The sequence below is a fragment of the Oncorhynchus clarkii genome, chromosome 7, assembly GCF_045791955.1.
Source record: "Oncorhynchus clarkii lewisi isolate Uvic-CL-2024 chromosome 7, UVic_Ocla_1.0, whole genome shotgun sequence".
In the NCBI taxonomy this organism is placed as follows: Eukaryota; Metazoa; Chordata; class Actinopteri; order Salmoniformes; family Salmonidae; genus Oncorhynchus; species Oncorhynchus clarkii.
The window spans coordinates 22792259-22819637 of NC_092153.1; the positions used below are offsets into that span (position 1 = coordinate 22792259).

The window sequence follows — 27379 nt, forward strand, 5'->3', positions numbered from 1 at the left end:
AGAGAAAATTATATTTGCCTCTATCTCTATCTCTCTCTTCTCTCTTGTAGCCTCATAGGAACAATGAGTTTTTATAAAGTTGATACACAAAAACAATTACACAGCATTAACGATATTCGGATCAATGATGACATTGAACATAACGTTGTAACGTATTTATAGCTCTAATCATCGTCATCACAGACTGAGGCTGTACAATTAAATGTTGATTCATTCGTTTAGTCTCCGTTTCCAGTCTCCTCCCCTCCTTGATGACGTCACCAATCTCTTAGAGCAGAGCGCTTTTTACAGAACGAGCACTCATCTAAGGGAGCTGTAAAAGAGCAACGTCCGAAGCCCTTTCCCGAAGTTTCCGATACGTTTTGGAACCCGATCAACCTTTTGATTAGGTGTTCAACATTTTGATTTAGTGTTTACAAACCCTGGTAAGGTATGTCAAGCTTCTAAACTATTTTACATTTCGTTAAATGAGAGAGATGCCAAGATACAGTAGGCCTATTTATGATAACCAACCGATTAAATGATGAAGCACCCAAGTCATCGTATTGGGTTTCCAATACTTTCTGAAGTCATGCCTTACTTGTCGTATCCGTTACATAATGTATAAATGGTTGTATTAATGAGCAATGAATTTAAAAGTCTTCACCATACCCCTGAATAGTCTTTTATGAAACTCTCTTTGTTGAATGTGGCAAATAGCGGTAACTGACACTTCATACCACACCGTTGACCATGTGTAGGCTACTACCACAAGAGCTGTTGCTATGAAACAATATGGGGTTCCCTGTAATGTTTGCAGTGTTGCCAAATAATACATTTTCACCAGCAGCATCATGCCGAGTGGCTCAGCGGTCTAAGGAACTGCATCTCAGTGCTAGAGGCGTCGCTACAGACCCTGGTTCGATTCCAGGCTGTATCGCAACTGGCTAACTCCCATAGGGTAGTTGCACAATTGGCTCAGCGTCCTCCAGGTTAAGGTTTGGCCCGGGGTAGGCCGTCACTGTAAATAAGAATTTGTTATTAACTGACTTGCCTAGTTAAATAAATGAAATAAGAAAATCAACATCACCTTTATGCTATAACATAGTATAAAAATATAGAACTATACAAACCATCATACTCTTCTTTCTCTTGTCACCTATTCTCCTCTTCCTCCATTCTTTATTAGCAAATCATATATCATGTCTGTTGTCATAATGAAGGGATATGCTCCTAAATATCACACATTCAATTCAAGGAGAAATAGAAAGTAATGAACGATGCGATTTTCCATGTTGTAACATTCATTAACCTTTTACTGCAGTGGGCTAAATCAGGGTCACAAAGAGTAATTCTTGGTAGTCTTAAACAAATCTACTTTGAAACAAAAGTATACACCTCACACACATGGTTATTGTGTGCATCCCAATATTACACTTACACTATATACATCACAGAAGACGGAAATATAACGGTTTGACAGATTTCCGGGTGTTTTCCGGGTGTTTAAAAAAAGTCTGTTTATTAATTATGGAATTCTGAAAAATATGAGTAACACTAGTCATTTGACTGAGGAAAAGGGTTACGCTATTGGAGTCTTTCAAATTTGATACAATTTTTTTTCCAAAATGATTTTGAAGCCAGACCATTTATCCTCAGTATTATTTTGGTAATTACATATTCATAGTGTGTGTGTGTGTTATTGTATGTTATTGTGTGTGTGTGTTTGTGTGTGTGTGTGTGTGTTGTGTGTGTGGCAGCAGAACAGCATTGTTGTTGGTATTGGGAGGCCCTTATTGCCTTTCTCTCAGACTGCATTAGAAGTGGATCAGGGCTTGGGACTGAGACGGGGGCGTGGGTAGCTCCCTGCCTGGGTAGTGAGGGGATTTTAGGCTTATCAAATGACCTTATCCACCAGGGTGCATCCCAAATAGCACCCTATCCCCTATACAGTGCACTACTTTTGACTGTGCACTTTATAGGGTATAGGGTGTCGTTTGGGACACAAACCAAAGGCTCAGGACGTGTTGGAGAACATGCAGCTCTCACTCACATTTGACATGCCCCTCACGCCTACCCTTTACTGTTGTCACTCAACATTGTGGGCCTTTGACTCGAATGAATGTATCAGACTCTGTCATAGGCCGGTCCTTCCCAAGCACAGTTATGATTCATTAAAGGAAATATCTTGCACCCCATGATCCAGAATCTATGTTGTTAAACCTGTGACGGGTGAAAAAAGAAATGATCACAATAACATAGTAACTGCACCTTTCATGACTCTCATGACTTTATTAAAGGCTGTTGAATGCAGCTTAGCTCTGCCGTCTCGCTGTGTGACATCAGACACCATTTCATTTCCTGGCTGAGATGATTTAAACCAGAGGGTTTGGGGGATTCTAAGATACAGCAGGAATGTGGGCTGAGAGGTGCTCTACTGTAGTAGACCGGAGACCTGCCTGTAGTTGGTCTGTTTCCCATCAGAGAAGCATCTCCTCTTGTCTTGCTCTCGTCTTGTCCTCCTCTCGTCTTCTCTCCTTTACTGCATCTCTTCCTTCCTGTTTTCTTTTCTTCTTCTCGTCCTCTTCTTAATTAATGGGGGGGGGGGGGGGGGGGGGGGGGGGCATAGGAAAAAGAGGGCTTTGGTTTCAGAAGTAAGACAGAAAAAGCTTAATATCGTTTTTCTACTGGTACAGGGCATATTGCTGTATTTGATCAAATAAAGGAAACTTCACGACAGTGTGACCAGGATAGGAGGGGTGTATATTTTTGGGAGGGGACTGGAACTGTACTGTGGATTTCACCGTTGTTCACACTGGTGAGGAGGAGCCATAACCTACAGTCAGTCACCTGTCTGTCTAGTCTAATAACTGAGTTTAAGCTGTCTGATGTGTGGAGGGTCAAACACACAAAAGTTAGGCAGTACACATGGGTTAAGGACAGTGATGGTAAGGTCAGTGTAGCAAGGTTAGCCATGCTGTATGTATCTGACCACTACAGTGGTAGAATTATGCAGTGTGCCATTACTCCTATGGGTTTTACAGATCAGCATTTTGGCACTTTGAGACATTAAAGGTCAGATGCAGCCTTTTTTTAAATCTCAATATCAACTAATTTATGGGTAACAATTAAGTACCTTACTGTGATTGTTTAAATTAAATCAGATAGAAACTCTTACACTAAAAGGACATTTTCACAATTTCACAGTATTATTCTAACCTCATAGTGTGGACATACAGTATATAGTATATAGTATACAGTATATATATATATATATATATATATATATATATATATATATATAAAAAAAAAATAGAACAAAAAAAAAAAAAAATTGACTGCTCTGGGCCTTTAAGACAATGGTTGGAGAAAAGCCCACATATGTGTCTTTTGACAACAGAACAGTGCATTCGGAAAGTATTCAGACCCCTTGACTTTTTCCATATTTTGTTACGTCACAGCCTTATTCTAAAATGGATTAAATGTTTATTTGTTCTCAGCACATTTTCTCATAATGACATAGCAAAAACAAGTTTTTAGACATTTTTGCAAAAGTATAAAAAATATAAACTGAAATATCACATTTACATAAGTATTCAGATCCTTTACTTAGTACTTTGTTGGAGCACCTTTGGCAGCGATTACAGCCTTGAGTCTTCTTGAGTATGACGCGAAAAGCTTGGCACACCCGTATTTGGGGAGGTTCTCCCATTCTTCTCTGCAGATCCTCTCAATCTCTGTCAAGTTGGATGTGGAGTGTCACTGCACAGCTAATTTCACGTCTGTCCAGAGATGTTCGATTGCGTTCAAGTCCTGGCTCTGGCTGAGCCACTCAAGGACATTCAGAGACTTGTACCGAAGCCACTCTTGTGTTGTCTTGGCACGTGCTTAGGGTCATTGTTCTGTTGGAAGGTGAACTTTCACTCCAGTCTGATGTCCTAAGCTCTCTGGAGCAGGTTTTCATCAAGGATCTCTCTGTACTTTGCGCCGTTCATCTTTCCCTCGATCCTTACTGGTCTCCCAGTCGGGCTGTCATACCTTTTACTAAGGAGTGGCTTCTGTCTGGCCACTCTACCATAATGGCCTGATTGGTGGAGTGCTGTAGAGATGGATGTCCTTCTGGAAGGTTCTTCCATCTCCACAGAGGAACTCTGGAGCTCTGTCAGACTGACCACCGGGTCTTGGTCACCTCCCTGACCAAGGCCCTTCTCCCCAGATTTCTCAGTTTGGCTGTGCGGCCAGCTCTTCTTCCATTTAAGAATCATGGAGGCCACTGTGTTCTTGGGGACCTTCATTGCTGCAGAAATGTTTTGGTACCCTTCCCCAGATATGTGCCTCGACACAATCCTGTCTCGAAGCTCTACGGACAATTCCTTCAACCTCTTGGCTTGGTTTTTGCTCTGACATGCACTGTCAACTGTGGGACCTTTTATAGACAGGTGTGGGCCTTTCCAAATCATGTTTAATCAATTGAATTTACTACAGGTGGACTCCAATCAAGTTGGAGAAACATCTCAAGGATGATCAATGGAAACAGGATGCACCTGCCTGAATTTCGAGTCTCGTAGAAAAGGGTCTGAATACTTTTTTGTTTTTAATACATTTGCTAAAATGTCTAAAAAGCTGTTTTCACTTTGTCATTATATTATTTTATATTTATTTTGTGTAGATTGATGAGGATTTTTAAAAATGAATAAAAAATGAATTAGAATAAGGCTGTAACGTAATTTTTTTTTGGGGGGGGGGGGGAGTCAAGGGGTCTGAATACTTCCGAATGCACTGTATATATCTCTTTATACCATGGCAGTGTTGAATACTTGTTTCTGATTGGCTTGAAGGCAAGAGCATTCTAAAGAGTGCATTATTTCCCTGTAACACACTGTATGTCAAAACGGGAGAATTCAATGGCTATAGTTCATTTTTACATGTTCTATGTTTACGCTGCTTTTGAAAGCAAAAGTGGAATTGTTTAATTTGATTTCCATGTTAGCAAGGTAGTTGGGTTAGCAAAACTAGCAAGTCTATTTGTTTCGTTACCAAAACAAATACTGCAGCTATCTGGTAAACTTGCTAGCTATTTCAGTGGATGTCGAATACATTTGTACCTGCAAATTAACACATTTTTAGCATTCCTTGGAAAACAACTCCCTAGCACATCGTGGAAAATACCTTCCACGTCGGTTGTTATTTTCCATATAGCGCACAGCCCCTCGTTGATTTACCCTTACGTGTGTATGTAAACAGGAACTGAGAGCACTTGAGCAGGATATAAACTCTATTGAGCTAAAACTGCTCACACAGAATGACCCTGGTCTTGCACAGAATTTTGCAAGACAAAATACATAAACTGGGGTTCCTATATGAGAGGGTGAAAGGGGCCTTGGTCATGTCTCCTTTAATACTCTCAGGGACATGGTATGACAAAATATCCTAGCGCGTAAAAATAAATCAATTGGAACAGTTGGGAGTTTGACTTCCCAATAAAGGTGATTTTAACATTCAAATGATCTTCCTCTTCTCCTCTTCACTCTCTCTCCTGCCATCTCAGAGCTGTGAAGAGCAAACGGTGTCACAGTCCTCAAAAGCCTCAATCTAGCCTCCCCATTAATGGCTGCAGGTAGCCTAGCGGTTAGAGCGTTTGGCTGGTAACTGAAAGGTAGCTATTTTGAATCCCCAAGGTGAAAAATCTGTTGACGTGCCCTTGAGCAATGCACCTAATCCTAATTTCTTCAGTGGCTCTGTTGATAATGGCTGACCCTGGCTGTGACCCCACTTTCAGGGGGAGTTGAGATATGCACATTTCCATTTTTACATGTGTACATGTACACACTTGTACATGTGTGAAACAGAACCAATATGTATGAGTATTATTAGGGCTGGGAATCGCTAGGGACCTCACAATATGATATTAGCACGATACTTTTGTGCTGCTGCAGAGGGACAAGAGAGAGCCATGAGAAAACAAGTTTTCATCTGTCATGGCAATAAAAGTGCTGGAAACAAATGGTCTTCCTGTTTAAAAAGAAGATGGAGAACAAGCTATGAATTAAATATTTTTTGGTGCCGGACCGGTACAGCCAACTAGCGCAAAAAAATGTCCAAACAATACCACACGATATAAATAATATCCCCATATGTAACTGCATAGAGTTTATCCCCCATCACAAATTATTAGTTACCAAGCTATAGCCAAATAACCTCTAAATACACATCTCAAAACATAAATCAAATCCCAGATATTTACCTGTTTTAGGTGAACGATACGGGACACAATTGTCAAGACAATGTCTACTGTACATGATTTTCAATGTTTGGTACACAGAGTGGAATATAACGGAGGGAGATGCTTGGAAGGGGAAGGGGCACAAACAGCCATTAATTTCTATTACCCGTTACTGTCGCATTGGAGTTTCCTAGGAAGCTTGTCTCCCTTCTCTGCTAGCTTGTCTGGTGCAGTACAGTATAGAAGTTGACCGATTAATCGGAAAGGCCGATTAATTAGGGCCAATTTCAAGTTTTCATAACAATGGGTAATCGGCATTTTTGGACACCGATTGTGGCCGATTACATTGCACTCCACGAGTAGACTGCGTGGCAGGTTGACAACCTGCTATGCGAGTGCAGCAAGGAGCCAAGGTAAGGCGCTAGCTAGCATTAAACTTATCTTCTAAAAAACAATCAATCTTAACATAATCACTAGTTAACTACACATGGTTGATGATATTACTAGTTTATCTAGCTTGTCCTGCGTTACATATAATCGATGCGGTGCTTGTTAATTTATCATTGATTCACAGCCTACTTTGCCAAACGGGTGAAGCGCATTCGCGAAAAAAGCGAAAAAGGACTGTCGTTGCACCAATGTGTACCTAACCATAAACATCAACGCCTTTCTTAAAATCAATACACAAGTATATATTTTTAAACCTGCATATTTAATTAATATTGCCTGCTAACATTAACTTCTTTTAACTAGGGAAATTGTGTCACTTCTCTTGTGTTCTGTGTCACTTCTCTTGCATTCTGTGCAACAGAGTCAAAGTATATGCAGCAGTTTGGGCCACCTGGCTCGTTGCGAACTGTGTGAAGACTATTTATTCCTAACAAAAACAGCCAACTTCGCCAAACGGGGGATGAGTTAACAAAAGCGCATTTGAGAAAAAAGCACAATTGTTGCACGAATGTACCTAACCATAAACATCAATGCCTTTCTTAAAATCAATACACAGAAGTATATTTTATTAAATCTGCATATTTAGTTAAAAGAAATCCAGGTTAGCAGGCAATATTAAACTGGGGAAATTGTGTCACTTCTCTTGCGTTCATTGCACACAGAGTCTGCAACAGTTTGGGCCGCCTGGCTCATTGCGTACTAAATTTTACGCAATTATGACATAACACTGAAAGGTTGTGCAATGTAACAGGAATATTTAGACTTATGGATGCCACCCGTTAGATAAAATACGTACCGATTCCGTATATCACTGAAAGAATAAACGTTTTGTTTTCGAAATTATAGTTTCCAGATTTGACCATATTGATGACCTTAAGGTTCATATTTCTGTGTGTTATTATGTTAGAATTAAGTATATGATTTGATATTTGATAGAGCAGTCTGACTGAGCGGTGGTAGGCAGCAACAGGCTCGTAAGCATTAAATCAAACAGCACTTTCGAGCGTTAGCCAGCAGCTCTTCGCTGTGCTTCAAACATTGAGCTGTTTATGACTTCAAGCCTATCAACTCCCGAGCTAGTTAGCGGGATGCGTGCTAATAGCATTTCAATCGGTAATGTCACTAGCTCTGAGACCTTGAAGTATTTGTTCCCCTTGCTCTGCAAGGCTTTTGTGGAGCGATGGGTAACGATGCTTCGAGGGTAGCTGTTGTCGATGTGATCCTGGTTCGAGCTCATGTAGGGGCGAGGAGAGGGACGGAAGCTATACTGTTACACTGGCAATACTAAAGTGCCTATAAGAACATCCAATAGTCAAAGGTATATGAAATACAAATCGTATAGAGAGAAATAGTCCTATAATAACAACAACCTAAAACTTCTTACCTGGGAATATTGAAGATTCATGTTAAAAGGAACCACCAGCTTTCATATGTTCTCATGTTCTGAGCAAGGAACTTAAACGTTAGCTTTTTTACATGGCACATATTGCACTTTTACTTTCTTCTCCAACACTTTGTTTTTGCATTATTTAAACCAAATTGAACATGTTTGATTATTTATTTGAGGATAAATTGATTTTATTGATGTATTATATTAAGTTAAACTAAAAGTGTTCATTCAGTATTGTTGTAATTGTCATTATTACAAATAAATAAATACATTTAAAAGAGTTGCTGACTAATCGGTATCGGCTTTTTATGGTCCTCCAATAACCGCTATCGGTGTTGAAAAATCATAATCGGTTGACCTCTAGTACAGTATAATGATGAGGTTTCAGTCTCTGTCATGCTGGCTGGGTCACTCACCAGTCAACCTCTCTTTAACCCTGCTCCCGTTCAGAGGCTGGCATCATATTAACGAGGCCTGGCTGTGCCAGAGGACTGGACTCAAATATGGAGGAACAAGGGCAATGAGAGTATGTGATCAATCATAGTGTGGGCCATTTCCACACACACAAAGCAAACACATACACGAGAGCATACACACACATTGTGGTTCACATCAATTTTAGAAGTCACATACCCGACAGGAGGAGAATATTGGGCTATCAACCATACACATCTCAAAATATTGGAACAAATGTACCTCCAAAATTGGTTTTGTTCATCTGGTGGTTTTGGTAGTGCTGGAAGCCTTTTTCCATCAGGGGGTGTAGAGCTAGCTAAGCTAAGGCTGAAAAATAACATTGTTTTCCAACTTTCCACTTCATAATTAATGGTTGGGCTAAACACAAGTACCTTGCTTACTAATCCTTTTGACAAAACACCCGAGCACCTCTGTTATGAGGAGAGACATTAAATGCAGAGGCATTAAATGAGTTAGGGAAGAATTCATTTCTATTTATTTCATGTATTCTCGTGAGATATAGCTATTTAGCTATTACAGCCTGCATACACACACATGTTCTCTCTCACACACACACGCACGCACGCATGCACGCACACACACACACACACACACACACACACACACACACACACACACACACACACACACACACACACACACACACACACACACACACTCACCCACACACACACACACACACACACACACACAGTGAAACAGTCTGAAGCCCATTAGTGTCAGAAAGCTCCACTTAGTTCCATTAGCTGAGAAATAACTTTAGCTCAATTATGATGTTGTGTCACTGTGTTGGAAATTAATTTAATAATCAACGTTTGAGCTTCCTGGAAGGCTGCTTTCTTTAAGAGCTAATTTATCCTTCCCTCGCCTAAGGCATGACTTCAATATCAGGCTCCTATAGTTCTCTTGTTAGTTGTTTCCAGGGAGATAATGGTTGCTTTAACACCAATTCATTAATGAACTAATGCTAATGAATGCAAATGATTTCGCGGTTGACTACCATACCCATGCCTTCTTGTGCAGAGATCTTCTCTACACCAAAGTGGGCACCAATAATATAGTACTGTTGGTTATAACATTAGAACAATAGTTGTATGCTGACTGAGGTCTAATGGTCTATGTTGAATGAAGTATAAGTCCTTACTGTTTTACTGCAGTATACTCTCGTCCCTCGGCTAGGAACTAAACCCAGTTTTGATTTACTTCAACCATTATCTTTCTGTGGTCTCAAATTAAAGGAACCTACAGACTCATCATTCACATCGTCTAAGAGTCTCGTAAAATAATTCATGTCTTTTGTTACTTTTTTTGTATGAGGTTGAACAGCCTTGCTTTTGACAAAGTTATTAGCTTGTCAGTGAAGCAGGACAGAATGATGACATTGGCATGAATCAGTCAACATTGTGTAAGAAAATCATATAACACGTTACATTAAGGTGAAGATATGCAAAAAAAATACTAAACGAGGTTATAAATAGTTTAGAAACTGTTCATGTTAGTTTATAGATGAGTTCTAAACAGCTTTTACACATCAGTTGAAATTGTGCGTCCTGTAACTGTTATTGAGAAGGCCTGCCATGAATGGTTGTTTTTTTTTTACATAGACTGCGTCTTTTTGACAGGCTTCTCATTCCTATAATGACCACAGATATTTCTAGGAGCCAAAGCGGCAGGCATACGCTTAATGATATTGCTATAAAAAACGAGGGAAAGACAATCTATGAGAACATACTTGGAAAATAAGTCATTCAAGTAGAAAGTCAATCGGGGATTAGAGAATATTGCTGTGGAGTTAATTAAGCGTGTTAAAGTCTCAGCTCCCTCGCGTGTGTTTAAGGAACGGTTTGCTGAAACAATATACCCTTTCCACTTTGTCGGCTAGATTAGATGAGGCCTTTCAGAATGTATTGACGGAAATGTGGCCTTTGCGGGATGTATTAAAGGGAAAACTCTGAGTCTCATAAATAATTTGGACATTTTATTACATTTTACATCGTGATTAACATCCTTACGTTTGACAACGTAATTAGCCTGATTGGGAAAGGTTGGATTATGCTGCATGAACTGAATTGAAGATTGATAGCATCTAGAGAGACTCTCAATCTAGCAACTTCAGAGACTCGGTGACAAGGAGAAGTGGCTTCCGGTTCCAATTCATCACGTCTGGCTGTGGTATCTGTGGATTCATCTCAGAAAAGGATCTGCTATTTAGCTTGGTGTGCAGAACATCGACAGCAATCTGACCCCGCTGTAGCGTCGAAGTGAATGACAGTCTTTTTGTCAGTCGAGCTTCATTGATCCTCACATCGATGGACTGTCACTGTCCCCCGAGCCTAGATAGCTCCCTGGCAAGCAGAAGGAGAAACGAACAGGTTACATTGAGCCACATATTTTCCTCAAGGATTGAGAGTGGGTGTGAAATCTCTCCCTGACATCTCTGGGGGACTTTAGTGTCTCTGAACAAAACCTTTTAGCTTTTAGGCCAGGGCTGTATGGTTCACTGCATTGAGGTGTAGTGTAGATCGCTACCCCCTCCTGCTTCTTATGTGAGAGAAAATGCTGGAATCAAGAATATGGTCTCACTCATATAAAAGTACTCTCCTCCTGACATCGACTGACAGTGTGTTTTGAATTATGGATGAGCTAAATGTGAAATCATGAGCGAGTTCTTTGAGCTAGTTTGTTGTAAGTAGAGGAGGCTGTGTGACATGGTACTCAGCTGTGCGATATTTGCTTGCACTATACACATTACATACATTTGAAATGTTACATGTGAAATCAAGTCAAATTATACAAAGTCATGTCCAAATTATTGTCAAGACAATAGCTATGTCAAGGAAGGAACCTATCTGACCTACAGTGGCTTGCGAAAGTAATCACCTCCCTTGGCATTTTTCCTATTTTGTTGTTTACACCCTGGAATTAAAATATATTTTGAGGGGGGTTGTATCATTTGATTTACACAACCTGCCTACCACTGTGAAACAAACAAGAAATAAGACAAAAAAACTGAAAACCTGAACATGCATAACTATTCACCCCCCCAAAGGCAATACTTTGTAGAGCCACCTTTTGCAGCAATTACAGCTGCAAGTCTCTTTGGGTATGTCTCTATAAGCTTGGCACATCTAGCCACTGGGATTTTTGCCCATTCTTCAAGGCAAAACTGCTCCAGCTCCTTCAAGTTGGACGGGTTCCGCTGGTGTACAGCAAACTTTAAGTCATACCACAGATTCTCAATTGGATTGAGGTCTGGGCTTTGACTAGGTCATTCCAAGAGATTTCAATGTTTTCCCTTAATCAACTCAAGTGTTGCTTTAGCAGTATGCTTGGGGTCATTGTCCTGCTGCAAGGTGAACCTCCGTCTCAGTCTCAAATCTCTGGAAGCCTGAAACAGGTTTCCCACAAGAATTTCTATGTATTTAGCACCATCAATCATTCCTTCAATTCTGACCAGTTTCCCATTCCGTGCCGATGGGAAACTGCCACATGGTGTTCTCGGGGTGATGAGAGTTGTTGGGTTTGCGCCAGACATAGCGTTTTCCTTGATGGCCAAAAAGCTCCATTTTAGTCTCATCTGACCCGAGTACCTTCTTCCATATGTTTGGGGAGTCTCCCACATTTCTTTTGGTGAACACCAAACATGTTTGCTTATTTCTTTCTGGCAGTCTTCCGTAAAGCCCAGCTCTGTGGAATGTACGGCTTAAAGTAGTCCTATGGACAGATACTTCAATCTCTGCTGTGGAGTTTTGCAGCTCCTTCAGGGTTATTTTTGGTCTCTTTATTGCCTCTCTGATTAATGCCCTCCTTGCCTGGTCCGTGAGTTTTGGTGGGCGGCCCTCTCTTGGCAGGTTTTTGCGGTGCCATATTCATTCCATTTTTTTTATTATTGATTTAATGGTGCTCCGTGGAATGATCAAAGTTTCAGATATTTTTTTATAACCCAAACCTGATCTGTACTTCTCCACAACTTTGTCCCTGACCTGTTTGGAGAGCTCCTTGGTCTTCATAGTGTCGCTTGCTTGGTGATGCCCTTTGCTTAGTGGTGTTGCAGACTCTGGGGCCTTTCAGAACAGGTGTACATATACTGAGATCATGTGACAGATCATGTGACACATAGAGTGCACACAGGTGGACTTTCTTTAACTAATTATGTGACTTCGAAAGGCAATTGGTTGCACCATATCTTATTTAGGGGCTTCATAGCAAAGGGGGTGAATACATATACACGCACCACTTTTCAGTTTTTTATTTTTTATTTTTTTATTAAAAAAAAATGTTATTTCACTTCACCAATTTTGACTATTTTGTGTATGTCCATTACATGAAATCCAAATAAAAATCCATTTAAATTACAGGTTGTAATGCAACAAAATAGGAAAAATGCCAAGGGGGTGAATACTTTTGCAAGGCACTGTATCTAGTCTCCACTTAGGTTTTTACTGAATATTGTACATCTGAGAGGGTTTAAGAAGGGAATGGTCCATGATTTCCTGATAATCCTCCATGTGATTCAGTGTCCCTCCCTGAGGATTTATGCTTCGCAAAGCAACAGAATGAGATGGAAAATATGCAATTGTCATCCTCAACTGCACACTGAGATACAGAACTCAGAATTAGCCAATTCAGGCATATTGAGGACACCAATGACTGTAAAGTAATTGGAAAGGTGTTAAAATAGCAGAAGACCGACTGGGCACAGACGTCAATTCAACGTCTATTCCACATTGGTTCAATGTAATTTCATCAAAATGACTTTGAAATAATGTTTATTCTCTTCACTGGATATTATTTGGCATCTACTGGAATCCCATTCATTTTAGTCCTTAGCCAAGACTGTCCCCGCTTTTTACGGAATCAAACCATGTTGTAAACTGTGATGATTTGATCATTTATGGCTCTTACAAGAATGGATCAGTCACAGCTAATGAATATGTTCTCATTTTTGTTTCCTTTCGTATAGATACAATGGAGAGCTGCCAAAGACTGAATATCATAATTGGAGAAATGGAAGAGTAGTAGTGCGACTGCAATTCGGGCAATTCACACCAAGATGGCGGCCCACCGGATCATCAGAGGGACCAACAGTAACCATGTTCTCCCTCGCTGCAAATCGGAGGGCACGCTCATTGATCTCAACGAAGGGCTCTCTGAGGCTAGCCTCACAGATGTCAAAGGTCAGGATTCAATACTGACTAATGTACCAGACAGTTATTCAGCATTTAAAGATATACTGATTTAAATGTAAATTGAGGATGAATTGAGAATGTTTATGTGAATTTTTGATCTTCTTTTTTCTTTTCATCCAGTGCCTTCTTCCAGTGCCTTACGGCTGGACAATTCAGCCTCCCTCGTAACTGCTCGTGAAGTCGTCGCCATCAAGGATTACTGCTCGTCTAGCTTTACCACGTTAAAGTTTTCCAAAGGTGACCGGCTTTATGTGATGGACACGTCGGGTGGAGAGTGGTGGTATGCCCACAACAACACAGAGATGGGCTACATCCCCTCAGCATATGTCCAGCCCATCAACTGTAGAAACTCGTCGCTCGGTGATAGTGGCATGATAGACAATCTAGGGGAGTGTACAGACGAAGTGGCTAAGGAGCTGGATCTCCTAGGGGAGTGGACAGGGGTGTCCGTTAAGACCACTCCTTATTCGCCTTATTTTAACAGCAACCCCTTCTCCCTCCATACCTCCTCCACCAACCCCTTCATCAACAGTGCTCATCTACGTGGTTCTCTGGACCAGAACTGTAATGAGAGGGGAAGGTCCACGGACCTGCTCGTCTTTGACTCCTTGGAATCGTCAGTCTCCCCCTCGGTACCTAACTCTACCTCCAGCAACACCATGATCAATGGCTTCAGTAACTGCAACATCTTTGATATGATGACATCCACCAGCACCAACCAGGACCTACATGTTTTACAGGCACTGCGAAGGGATAACCCATTCTTCAGGAGCAAGCGATCGTACAGTTTATCAGAGTTGTCCGTCCTACAGACGCAATCCAACCCCCCTTTGCCTTCTTCCGGGTTCTTCACTGGCCTCAAGGCTCCCTCGCCAGAGCAGTTTCAGAGCAGGGAGGATTTCAGGACTGCGTGGCTAAACCATCGGAAGCTGGCCAGATCTTGCCATGACCTGGACTCTCTGGGGCAGAGCCCTGGTTGGGGACAGACTCAGCCGGTGGAGACCAACATTGTCTGTAAACTAGACAGTCGTGGAGGGGCCGTTCAGCTCCCAGACACCCAGATCAGCGTCCATGTCCCTGAGGGACACGTGGGTCCTGAAGACACCCAGCAGATCTCCATGAAGGCCCTACTGGACCCTCCACTGGAGCTGAACAATGACCACTGCTCCACGGTCAGCCCAGTGGTGGAAATCAAACTGTCCAACATGGATACCAAGTCCTTCATCACTCTGGAGATGACTGTGTCCGTGACGGTGAAGAAAGACAGCGGTCAGGTAGCCGAGGTGCTCTGCGTCCGGAGTGACTGCAAGGAGGGACCCTATATAATCATCCCACATGCCTACCTATACAAGGACACAGTACAAGTCCAGTTGGATAACTTGGAGCCGTGTATGTACGTGGTGGTAGTGGTGCAGGCCCAGCACGTCAACCTTAATACAACTGTATGGGACAATGTGTTGAAGAAAGTCACCCTGGGTGTCTATGGGCCCAAGCACATCCATCCTTCGTTCAAGACGGTTGTGGCCCTATTTGGGCATGACTGTGCCCCTAACACCCTACTGGTGAGTGAGGTGGGGAAGCAGGCCCACTCCGCCCCTCCAGTGGCGCTCACGCTGTGGGGGAAGCATCAGTTTTTTCTGGGACGGCCCCAGGACCTCCAGGTTGGTCTATACTCCAACATGTCTAACTATATGATCAAGGCTAATGAGCAAGCCCGGATTATTCGGGGCTTCCAGGTCAAACTGGGGAAGGTTAGCCGACTCATTTACATGATCACATCCAACAACCCTGAAGAGATCTCAGACTTCACCTTGCAGGTCCAGGTCAAAGATTGCTTGGACTGTATCCTGGCTCAGTTCTGCGTCCAAACACCGCAACCGCCTCCAAAGAGTGTAGCGCGGAACTCCGGCCAAAGGAGGTTCCTGAAGAAGAAAGAGGTGGTGGGTAAGATTCTTCTGTCACCTCTGGCCATCACTGCCAAATATCCACAGTTTCAGGAGCGCTGCATCACCAACCTGAAGTTTGGCAAGTTGCTCAAAACTGTGATCAGGCAAAACAAGAGCACATACCTGTTGGAATACAAGAAGGGAGACGTGATCGCCTTGCTGAGTGAGGAGAAAATCAAACTACGAGGACAACTGTGGACCAAAGAGTGGTATATTGGATATTATCAGGGAAAGACCGGTCTTGTTCACGCGAAAAACGTTCTGGTTTTGGGGAAAGTCAAGCCTATTTATTTCTGTGGTCCGGACCTCACAACAACCATGCTAGTGGAGCAGATTTTGAAGCCTTGTAAATTCCTCACATACATCTACGCCTCTGTGAGGACAGTACTCATGGAGAATATAGGGAACTGGAAGGCCTTTGCAGACGCACTGGGATATGGGAACTTACCTTTGTCTTGTTTCTGTCGGACTGAACCGGACAACGAGCCTGAGAAGGTTGCCTCGGTTCTGGAGAAGCTCAAGGAGGACTGCACTAACATGGACATCAAGGAGAGAAAGACCTTCCAGAAGGAACTCATGACAGTACGTTTGTGTGTGTGTGTGTTTGTCTCTCTGTCTCTCTCTCGCTCTGATATGTGTGTGTGTGTGTGTGTGTGTGTGTGTGTGTGTGTGTGTGTGTGTGTGTGTGTGTGTGTGTGTGTGTGTGTGTGTGTGTGTGTTTGGAAACCCCTCATCGTGCACATTGTACATCTTAGGCTGTAGAAGCTATTCAAATGTATGGTTCAATACAGAAACCCCATCAAAAGTTTTAAAAAATAGCAAATTCCACTTTCACCTGGAAATTTATAGTGCTTCTGAGTTTATTTCCTATTTTCCACCAGTAGCAGATGTTGACATGGTGTTCCCATTCTGTCAGAGTCAATGGGCTGTGATGTACTGTGAGATGGGGGGCTGGTATGTTACTGTACTCAGCTTATTCAGTCACCTGTAGTAAGCAGTTTTCCTTATCGCCTCAGGGTGCCTTAAGAGTAGGCCTACTTGTTGGGAGAATACGTGTGGTGTGACTTACAATGCACAAAAACACAGCTACTTCACCTCCTTCAGTGCAACTCCGAGACTGAGACACAAACAGAGACGACAATATCCTGAGAGAATCTCCACAAAGCAGGCAGGGTTGCTGTTGTGACAGAAAGTGTTGACTCAACATGCCTCCCACTCCCTCTCGAGAGAGTCTCCAGTCACCCTTGTCCTTTTAAAGTTTTAGACAGAAGAGCTTGGTAATGTAACTATACCCCACATTGCATCTATCTCAAACAGGCAACAGTTGCTTGAATTTGGATCTGTGGAGAAATTGGATCTGTCTGTGAAAGTGAGGTTGATGTCTTTTTCACAATGCTTGCTTCTGTAAACATCTTATCAGTAAGAGCTAGCATATATCAGTTTATTTTGGCATGAAATATAACAGTTGTCTATGCCTTTCAATGGTATTCTCATCAAAGGCAGGCTAGAATTCAAACAAGCAACCATTTTTCTGCCATCAGGCATGATAAACTGAGTAGACAAAGGGATGACGATGGATTGGTCCCAGAAAGCAATGAGCCATGCCCAAAGCCCTCGTACTACCCTTCCTCACACACACACACACACACACACACACACACACACACACACACACACACACACACACACACACACACACACACACACACACACACACACACACACACACACACACACACACACACACACACACATTATTTATGGTGGACACACAGATCTGTTTAATATGCCCACTAGCCTGGGAGTAACCTAACGTAGCAAGCGTAAAAGAAAACATATGAGTGGATTTCCCACATCCGGTTTTCAGTAGAAAAGGAAGCTAGGTTGAATTAGCTGTATCCCTGAAACCTGGAGGCATCTGTTTGTTGGCAACTCTGCTAATGGTGGCCTGGAAGCGGTCTTTGAATTACTGTAGATCCATGTCTTATCTTTTCATTCCAGCCAGTCCTGATAGCCTTCTAGCCGCTGTAGAAACAGAGTGTTGTTGCATATCCTGATCAGGCCAAGACACACCAGATATAACATCAGTGACACAGCTGTTGGTCCATACTGATCCCTGAAATACTGTACATTAGAGGAGGATCTTGAGGACCATTGATATTGCTGTGTTGTAGTCTACAGATGCCGTGTCTTACTTTGATCCTCCTGTTGTTACAGGAATTTGGGGGGGAGTGGGGGAGATGGTTGTACAAAGGTTTGACAATATTGCAGCACATTATGTCATTATAGTGAGAGTCTATGGTGAGAGTTATGTGGTTTTTCTGTTGTTCTGTGGCCATTCTGTGCTTCTGTGGCCTTTCCTCAAATTGAGTAATTTGCCCTTTTGGTGACCTTAATCTCACACAGTAGTAATTACTTCTCTGGACTAAAAGTGTTAATCAAAAAGTGTGTGCAAGAACTAAACTAAGGAGCTTTAAAGCTCAGTTAGTAGGCATTGTTAGACAGAACAGAACCATGGTTAGGTCATATGCTTGTCTGAATTAACACAACAACAAAAAATACACTACATGACCAAAGGTATGTGGACACCTGCTCGTCAAACATCTCATTCCAAAGTCATGGGCATTTGTTGCTATAACAGCCTCCACTCTTCTGGGAAGGCTTTCCACTAGATGTTGGAATATTGCTGCGGGGACTTGCTTCCATTCAGCCACAAGAACATTATTGAGGTCGGGCACTGATGTTTGAACTCAACGTTCCAATTCATCCCAAAAGTGTTCGATGAGAATGAGGTCAGGGCTCTGTGCAGGCCAGTCAAGTTCTTCCAGACCGATCTCAACAAACAATTTCTGTGGACTTTGCTTTGTGCACAGGGGCATTGCTATGCTGAAACAGGAAAGGGCCTTCCCTTTAAGGCGTTGACGTGACGTTGCTTCCAGAGGCAGTTTGGTACCCGGTAGTGAGTGTTTTAACTGAGGACAGATGATTTTTACACGCTATGCGCTTCAGCACTCAGAGGTCCCGTTCTGTGAGCTTGTGTGGCCTATCTCTTCGTGGCTGAGCCATTGTTGCTCCTAGACCTATCCACTTCACAATAACAGCATTTACAGTTGACCAGGATAGCTCTAGCAGGGCAGAAATTTGACAAACTGACTTGTTGGAAAGGTGATATCCTATGACGGGGCCACTATGAAAGTCACTGAGCTCTTCAGTACGGGCCATTCTACTGACAATGTTTGTGTATGGAGATTGCATGGCTGTGTGCTCAATTTTATACACCCGTCAGCAACGGGTGTGGCTGAAATAGCCACAAATATGAAATTGTGTCCACATACTTTTGTATATATAGTGCAGCTGATTATTATATAAAAGTCTCTTAGTAGAAGATAACCGAGATGATCACTTATCAGCCAAGTGGCCTATGATTCAAATTCCTCATAAAGCGTTCATTCACAGGTGTGACCACCATATCCATAGCTCTGTCGAGCCTAAACAACGCTGTGCTCTATGGGATTTACTAGCCTGCCTTCCCTTTTTTCTGAGTCGCTAGCATGGTCTGACAGGTGTTTGTCAGTTGAAATGTGAGGAGAGGAAAGGAGACATTGGTCAGGCCAGATAGCAGGCCGGGGGGGGGGGGGGGGGGGTTGAGCGACCAACGCAAACTGACACCGCTAAGAATTCTCAATGTGAAGGATGGCGTTGCACAGGTAGTAGACAATTGAAATGCCATCCCACTGCTCATCACTGAAATAGATCCCAACGGCCAACCAGAAAGACAGAGAGAGACACCTGCAGACTCCACAGAGTAGCTAGACATTAGGCTATACAAGTGGACTGCTTTTCTCTCATCAATGAATATCACATGAGGATCTCTATGGGTAGCAGAAAGACACCTCCAGATTCTTTCTTTCTTTAACCTTTATTTACAGGGGGTGTCGTATTGAGACCCAGATCTCTTTGACAAATGATCCCTGTAATACTACAGTACACATATAAAGACCCATTATAGTCAAAAACATGATATCCCTGTGTTTTATATACAGTCGAAGTCAGAAGTTTACATACACCTTAGCCAAATACATTTAAACTTAGTTTTTCACAATTCCTGACATTTAATCCTAGTAAAAATTGCCAGTTTTAGGTCAATTAGGATTACCACCTTATTTTAAGAATGTGAAATGTCAGAATAATAGTAGAGAGAAAGATTTATTTCAGCTTTTATTTATTTCATCACATTCCCAGTGGGTCAGAAGTTTACATACAGTCAATTAGTATTTGGTAGCATTGCCTTTAAATTGTTTAACTTGGGTCAAACGTTTCATGTAGACTTCCACAAGCTTCCCACAATAAGTTGGGTGAATTTTGGCCCATTCCTCCTGACAGAGCTGGTGTAACTGAGTCAGGTTTGTTGGCCTCCTTGCTCACACACGCTTTTTCAGTTCTGCCCACATATTGTCTATAGGATTGAGGTCAGGGCTTTGTGATGGCCACTCCAATACCTTGACTTTGTTGTCCTTTGCCACAACTTTGGAAGTATGCTTGGGGTCATTGACCATTTGGAAGACCCATTTGTGACCAAGCATTAACTTCCTGACTGATGTCTTGAGATGTTGCTTCAATATATCCACATACTTTTCCTGCCTCATGACGCCATCTATTTTGTGAAGTGCACCAGTCCCTCCTGCAGCAAAGCACCCCCACAACATGATGCTGTCACCCCCGTGCCTCATGGTTGGGATGGTGTACTTCGGCTTGCAAGCCTCCCCCTTTTTCCTCCAAACATAACAATGGTCATTATGGCCAAACAGTTCTATTTTTGTTTCATCAGACCAGAGGACATTTCTCCAAAAAGTACAAGCTTTTTTTATGGTGGTTTTGGAGCAGCGGCTTCTTCCTTGCTGAGCGGCCTTTCAGGTTATGTCGATATGACTCGTTTTACTGTGCATATAGATACTTTTGTACCTGTTTCCTCCAGCGTCTTCACAAGGTCCTTTGCTGTTGTTCTGGGATTGATTTGCACTTTTCGCACCAAAGCACGTTCAACTCTAGGAGACAGAATGCATCTCCTTCCTAAGCGGTATGATGGCTGCGTGGTACCATGGTGTTTATACTTGCATACTATTGTTTGTACAGATGAACATGGTACCTTCCGGCGTTTGGAAATAGCTCCCAAGGATGACCAGACTTGTGGAGGTCTACAATATTTTTTCTGAGGTCTTGGTTGATTTCTTTTTATTTTCCCATTATGTCAAGCAAAGAGGCACTGAGTTTGAAGGTAGGCCTTGAAATACATCCACAGGTACACCTCCAATTGACTCAAATGATGTCAATTAGCCTATCAGACGCTTCTAAAGCCATGACATAACATTTTTGAATTTTCCAAGCTGTTTAAATACACAGTCAACTTAGTGTATGTAAACTTCTGGCCCACTTGAATAGTGATACAGTGAATTATAAGTGAAATAATCTGTCTGTAAACAATTGTTGGAAAAATTACTTGTGCCATGCACAAAGTAGATGTCCTAACTGACTTGCCAGAACTATAGTTTGTTAACAAGAAATTTGTGGAGTGGTTGGAAAAAGAGGTTTAATGACTCCAACCTAAGTGCATGTAAACTTCCGACTTCAACTGTATATATCCATACTATCAGGTTGGAATAATACTGTGAAATTGTGAAAATGACCAAAATGCCCTTTTATTGTTAGAGATTGAAAAGCCCGCCTGAAATGTCAGCCTATTTTGGTGGGAAGGAGCTCCAAACCTCTCTGCCGTTAACAGCTAGTTTTCTGTTTTCCCCTCCTTACTCAGGCCACTCCCAGACAGTCCTAGCAAAATTATTGCTTCATAAATTGCTCTTTACCAAGAAGCTATTTTTATATATTTTTTGACCATTTTAATTAAAAATCATCTGTAAATATGAAATGTAATCAATCTTTAAATATGAATTGTGATAAATTAATACAAATTGAAAAAATAAACACATGTAATACATTTTGTGTGTAGTAAGACACTACAAGTTGAGAATGACTTTACACAGACACTTTTGACAAATAGATATGGCAATGATTTCAGTCACCACTGCCATCATCCTAGGTACTGTACACACCATTAAATGAAATGACTGAAAGTCACCGTTGGGCCTGCTTTCGCTATTTCAAACTACAGAGAAGTTTATAGACTGCTGATGTAGAAACTTTTCCCTCACCTATAAAGTCCCTGGTTGACTTTAATGAGCAGGTTGAGTCCTTGTTACTGTGTTCCCCCCTCCTGTCTCTCCTCTCCCCTGCTGTTAGTCTCAGGGACACTGTGTGTGTGTGTGTGTGTGTGTGTGTGTGCGTGCTCATTTCCCTGCCTTTTAAATGCAGGGAGAAGAGCCAGACAGGCTCATTTGGAATGGAGCTTAGAGAGATAACTGCCTCTGAGAGCTCTGGTGCACAGGGTAAATTTGAGATGTCAGTCATGTCTGTCAGGGCTTTCCCCCAGTGGACATGTGGATCAAGTCAAAGAGATGGAGTAATCCACACACACGCGCACGCACGCACGCACAAACGAACACACACACTCACACACACACACACACACACACACACACACACACACACACACACACACACACACACACACACACACACACACACACACACACACACACACACACACACAGAGAGAGACATTTTGAAGGATGTCACTACACCTTCTTCATTTTCATCAGCCCACTTACCACTGGCTTTCTGAACGAATGGGAAACTGTCTGAGTGTGCGTGTGCGCAGGCGCACACACACACATATAAGATGCGCTTCAGAAAATGTCAGCGAGTTACGTAGTTTTATCATAGGTTTAGATTAAGAGTTGAAACGAGAGGTAAACGTGAATGGCATAAGGCCTTTTGGATTTGGAAGTTTTTATAAGGCTCCATTGAACTCTGGAATGTTTGAAAAATAAATGAGATCACTCAGTGAACTGTGCAGGAGGTCATTCAAAAGAGCTGGATTCCTTTTTATATAGTACCTCTCTGAAGATAAAGATAATGGAGTATGACATTACTAGCTATTGGTTTCATAAAAGAGTTCTGCATGAACCATAGTATAGTATCACAAAGTGTTTTGTTTTACTCATGTTATGGGATATAACTTAAGCAGCATTCAAGCATTGTTTATCTGCTGCCATGGAATAAATTACCCAACTCCTCAGCATTGTATGGGAAAAAGACATGTCATTTAGTTTGAGTTTTCCATGACAGGAAGTGATTGAAGGATTATGAAGATAGATGTTGAGTTAAGAGGTTTAAAGAGACAGTGATTCAACTAATCTTCCTGCTGGTTGAAGGCTATATGACACAACTGTGACATGGTAACTAGAGTTGTGTTCCAAAGGGCGCTCCATAAGGGTCTGGTCAAAAGTAGTACACTATATTAGGGCCCTCAAACCCAACTCTGGACCTCGAAGCCAGTTCCACACCATTTTTTTCATTGTTCCCCTCTAGTCAGGAACTGATTTAGATCTGGGACACCAGGTGTGTACAATTCGTTATCAGGTAGAACCGAAAACCAATAGGCTTCGAACCTCGTAGGATAAGAGTTGAATAACCCTGATATATGGTATAGGGTGCCATTTGGGACTCACCCTAATGACTACGCTACCATGTTGACTCCTTGGCCCTGCCAGACCAGTGTCAGATGTTGTGAATGACATAGCATTAGGTCTGTGATTGAACTGAGTCACTCCCCACTGTGTCATTCACAGTTGACTCAGTTGCCAGTGTTGGCAGATGGTGGAAAAATCCGGGCCCAGTAGCCAGACAGGTGGTGGTGATGGAGGGTGTTATGCTGCAGTTCTATTTGAGTAACTTTGACAGAAATTTGAGTTCTGATTCAGCAGTCAGTGCAGAACAGAGGACAGCTCATTAAAACATTGCTGTTCAGAGTCAGGCCAGGTGGCCGAGGTGACTGGAGGAGTACTGGAATGCTTTGAAGACAGTGTATGTGTCCCAGTAGCACCCTATTCCCTATTTAGTGCCCTACTTTTGACCACGGCCCATAGGGGACTTGCCTAGTTAAGCAAAGGTTAAATAAAAAATGTAATAAATGTAAGGCAGTGTTTCCCAACTCCAGTCCTCGAGTATCCCAACATAACCCTGGATGAGCACACCTGATTCAACTATTCATCAAGCCCTAAATGAGTTGAATGAGGTGTGTTTGTCCGGGCTACAACATAAATATATGCTGTTGGGGGTACTGGAAGACTGGAGTTGAGAAACACCGATATAGGGAATAGGATGCCATTTGGGATGCAACAGGCACTCAGCTCCCAGTATGCTTCATTCTCTTTCTGCAAAGCAAACAAATGCTGGCTCTTCTGTTTAGATACAGTACTGTGCAAAATATAGATAGTGTACCTGTCTCAGTAGATCCTGTCAAGTCGCAGGCAAACTCTCCAGAGAGACTTTAAAGTTGAAAAAAACGTTTATGTATTATCTGCTTTGTAAGATATAGTGGTGAAAAATACGCGGCCTCTTATTGGCGGGCTTAACTGGTTGGCTCAGACTTGAAAACATGAGTTCCTGTACATTAAAACATATTGTTTTTATTGGGTTGTACTTTCCATTGTCCTTTGATATTATATAGCCCTCCTGGGTTGTAGCCTACACAGTGCAGACATGCTGTGTGTCAGCCCACCTCCTCGTGGGATCCTGATAGACTTGATTTACTGTCTCTCTGTTTCTTTCACCCCCTGTTCGTCTGTGGTGTTTCTGGCGGAGAGAGGAGGGGATTACTAGTGTATTTTCTCTGGCCTCCTGGTTTTATTCTCGTTCAACACATATGTGTGTCTGTGTGGTAAGACCTAGAGAGGCTCTTGTGAATCATGCTCTAATTCACCCTCGAGAGTTCACAGCAGGCTTTATAGAGAGTCGGGAGGGATAGTGTAGTCGTAGTTAGAGACGCAAATGTATTGTATCAAGACAATACCCTGGCCCCCTAATGCTGTTCCTCCCCACTCCTTTCACTATGTCTAGAGAGTCATGTCTTTACCCCCTTTAATGGTGAACACCATGTGACACAATGGTGTGTCATGGCTGATCTTTGGGGTGTGTTTTTTGAACTGTTGTGTCCTAGCTAAATGTTGTCTTCGGTTGTCGACGACTTATGCTCCAGCAGGAATTCAAAGCCTGAATTAGTAAATCAAGTGGTCTTTGTGTGGCCTTTCTTCTAGGCCCTGTTGAAGATGGACTGCCAGGGTCTGGTGGCCAGGCTGATCATGGACTTTGTCCTGCTGACCACGGCCGTGGAGGTGGCCCCGCGCTGGAGGGAGCTGGCTGAGAAGCTGGCCCGGGTAAACAAGCAGCAGATGGAGCAATATGAGGCTCCGCACAGGGACAAGAACGGCCTGGTGGACAATGAGGTGAGATTATCAGCCCATTACTTCTAGGTACTGTAACGTTTACTGGGTTTGACTGGTGTTGGCTGCCTCAGACCGGTAATCAAAATGGACGTGAGAAAATGCTAACCCTGCCATCTGGTTCTTGTTTGCAGTGTTCTTTCATATCAGCCAGTCAGACTTGACCTTAGAAGCGCATTTGGAATGATTCTCTGTCCCCTCTGTTGATCTTAAAGGGTTTTATGAGTACATTGGATTGATTGTTTGTTCTATGAAAGTCAATTGATTGATTCTATGTTGACAGTCAATGTGGAAGCCAGCCTATGACTTCCTGCTGACCTGGGCGGCCCAAATTGGGGACAGCTACCGGGACGTGATCCAGGAGCTGCACCTGGGCCTGGACCGGATGAAGAATCCTATAACCAAGCGCTGGAAGCACCTCACCGGAACCCTCATTCTGGTCAACAGCCTAGATACGTTACGCAGCTCTGCCTTCAGCCCTGTAGGACAGGGGGACTATGCCATTTGATCTGAAACCAGCTACGTCTGAAATGGCATCCTATTCCCTAAATAGGCTGTGTTTTCCACTAATTGGTCATTTGGCCAGTCACATCAGATCTTTTCACATCCGATCTTTTTCAGAGCTGATCTGATTGGTCAAAAGACCAATTAGTGAACAAAAGATCAGAGTTGGGCTGCCTGTGTAAATGCAGGCATAGTAGGCCACACATTTTTTGGCTGGAGCCTGGTCAGAAGTAATGCACTATGTAGGAAGTAGTGAGTCTCAGGAGCCGTCTGAGGGGTGATTCCTAACTCCCACTGACGTGAAATGTTAACTTAGTCATGCATTGACGTCAGTGGGAGACTAGGTGAGCGTTTGGTTTAACTTGAAGTTAGAGTTCACACCCAGCGATTTTTGAAGCTATGTCAGAAATGGTACCCTATTCCCGACATAGTAGTGCACTAGTTTTTGCAAGAACCTGGTCAAAAGTAGTGCGATATATAGCGAATAGTGTGCCATTTAGGATGCACACTGAGTCTCTGGAGCTTGGCACTATGGATCCAGCAGGACTACTACTGGTATCCTCCCGCCCTCAGGATGACCAATCACCAATCGGACCTTGACCGTAGCTGTTATTCCTTGAGCTTTCAAATCTTGACCCTGCTCCCATCCTGTTGCACAGGACTACAATGGTTTGTAACCAGTAACCACCACTTCACACAGAGCACATGTTACTGTAGGTCTGTTTCTCTAGCGGGTTAAACACTCAACACTCTCATTGGAATTTACAGTAGATTATTATTAAGCCACAATACTGACGTGATTTCTAAAGGGTGGTTTTTAATCTGTATTGTCTTTTGCTACACCTTTTTTTCTACAGAAAGTGGCATAGCACTCGTTTTTATTGCTTTTTTCCTCCACTAATTATATAGATATATTTCGAATGAAAAATGTACAGAAACTTGATTTTTGAAGTGCATAATATTATACGCAATATGTGCTTCAAATCTCTTTTTGACTGCTCTTTGTACTTTTTGCTTGCCAAAACAGTTAGGTGCTAGCCTAGATCACAGTTTATTGTTCTACACAAAAGACTCATAATTTCAGAATAAACCCCCTTTTGGTTAGTTTCCTCTACGTTCACTTTAGGACAAAATGCGTGCCACAAAAAGCTGAATAATAATTACATCATGTATCCAACAAGGATCTTTTCTCTTTGTTTCCTGAAAGTTTAAAAGCAGAATTACCTCACAACATCGTCTCTTCTTTTCATTTGTTTAACCGGCAGTAACGGAATGAACAATTATTTTGAGGAATTAAACTGGCTGTGATGGTTTCAATTGCTTGGTACGCCATTTTTAAGCTTGTGAACTAGTGAAGCCTTTTTGACCATGATTTGCTCAGAAATATATTTTGGTTGCTGTTGTTTTGCAGTTTCAATGATACCCTTTATCACTCTGGAGATTTGAACCTTTAGACAGTCTTTCTCTTTGTGTAACGCTACTGTGTGTTTTCAGTGCAAGAGCTGTGTTTTGTATGTTTTGTGAATGCAGATGAAATGTCAATAGTATTATTTGCGTAGTTAAATGGTCACACTGGTCTGTGACGGTACCGATTAACAAGTTCTGCACATCGATGCCTCCATTAGTTGTTGTCTTTACCTGTTGGTTCATATTGACTCAATAAAATGACTGACAATTCTAAAGTGCCTCTGTCAGGCAGTGTGCAGCTTTCATTGTCGGAATTTGTGTTCCGTGATTCTACATTCACGGACATTATTCAACATGATTTGTCTCAGTGTGGCCCTACACAAAGGAGCACAGTGAAAGAATAGCCTAGGATACAG

At 42.3% G+C, this 27379-nt stretch overlaps 1 protein-coding gene across 2 annotated transcripts; it reads left to right on the forward strand.

Moving 5' to 3' along the window:
* Positions 1-279: 279 nt before the first annotated feature.
* Positions 280-27239, forward strand: LOC139413079 (SH3 domain-binding protein 4-A-like). Of its 2 annotated transcripts, none has more exons than XM_071160122.1 (5): positions 280-430; positions 13483-13696; positions 13829-16236; positions 24867-25055; positions 25336-27239. In XM_071160122.1, the coding sequence occupies exons 2-5, from the start codon at positions 13573-13575 to the stop codon at positions 25558-25560; spliced, it is 2946 nt and encodes a 981-aa protein (XP_071016223.1). In that variant the 5' UTR covers positions 280-430; positions 13483-13572; the 3' UTR covers positions 25561-27239. The 2 variants fall into 2 exon arrangements, with proteins under 2 accessions (XP_071016223.1, XP_071016224.1); XM_071160123.1 differs by having other exon boundaries at positions 299-425.
* Positions 27240-27379: the final 140 nt, after the last annotated feature.

Bases quoted from the DNA above. Each gene is read 5' to 3' on its own strand.
- LOC139413079 (XM_071160122.1), top strand. From the start codon at position 13,573: ATGGCGGCCCACCGGATCATCAGAGGGACCAACAGTAACCATGTTCTC. The intron at 13,697-13,828 runs GTCAGGATTCAA...CTTTTCATCCAG, and splicing joins TAGCCTCACAGATGTCAAAG to TGCCTTCTTCCAGTGCCTTA. The intron at 16,237-24,866 runs GTACGTTTGTGT...CCTTTCTTCTAG, and splicing joins TCCAGAAGGAACTCATGACA to GCCCTGTTGAAGATGGACTG.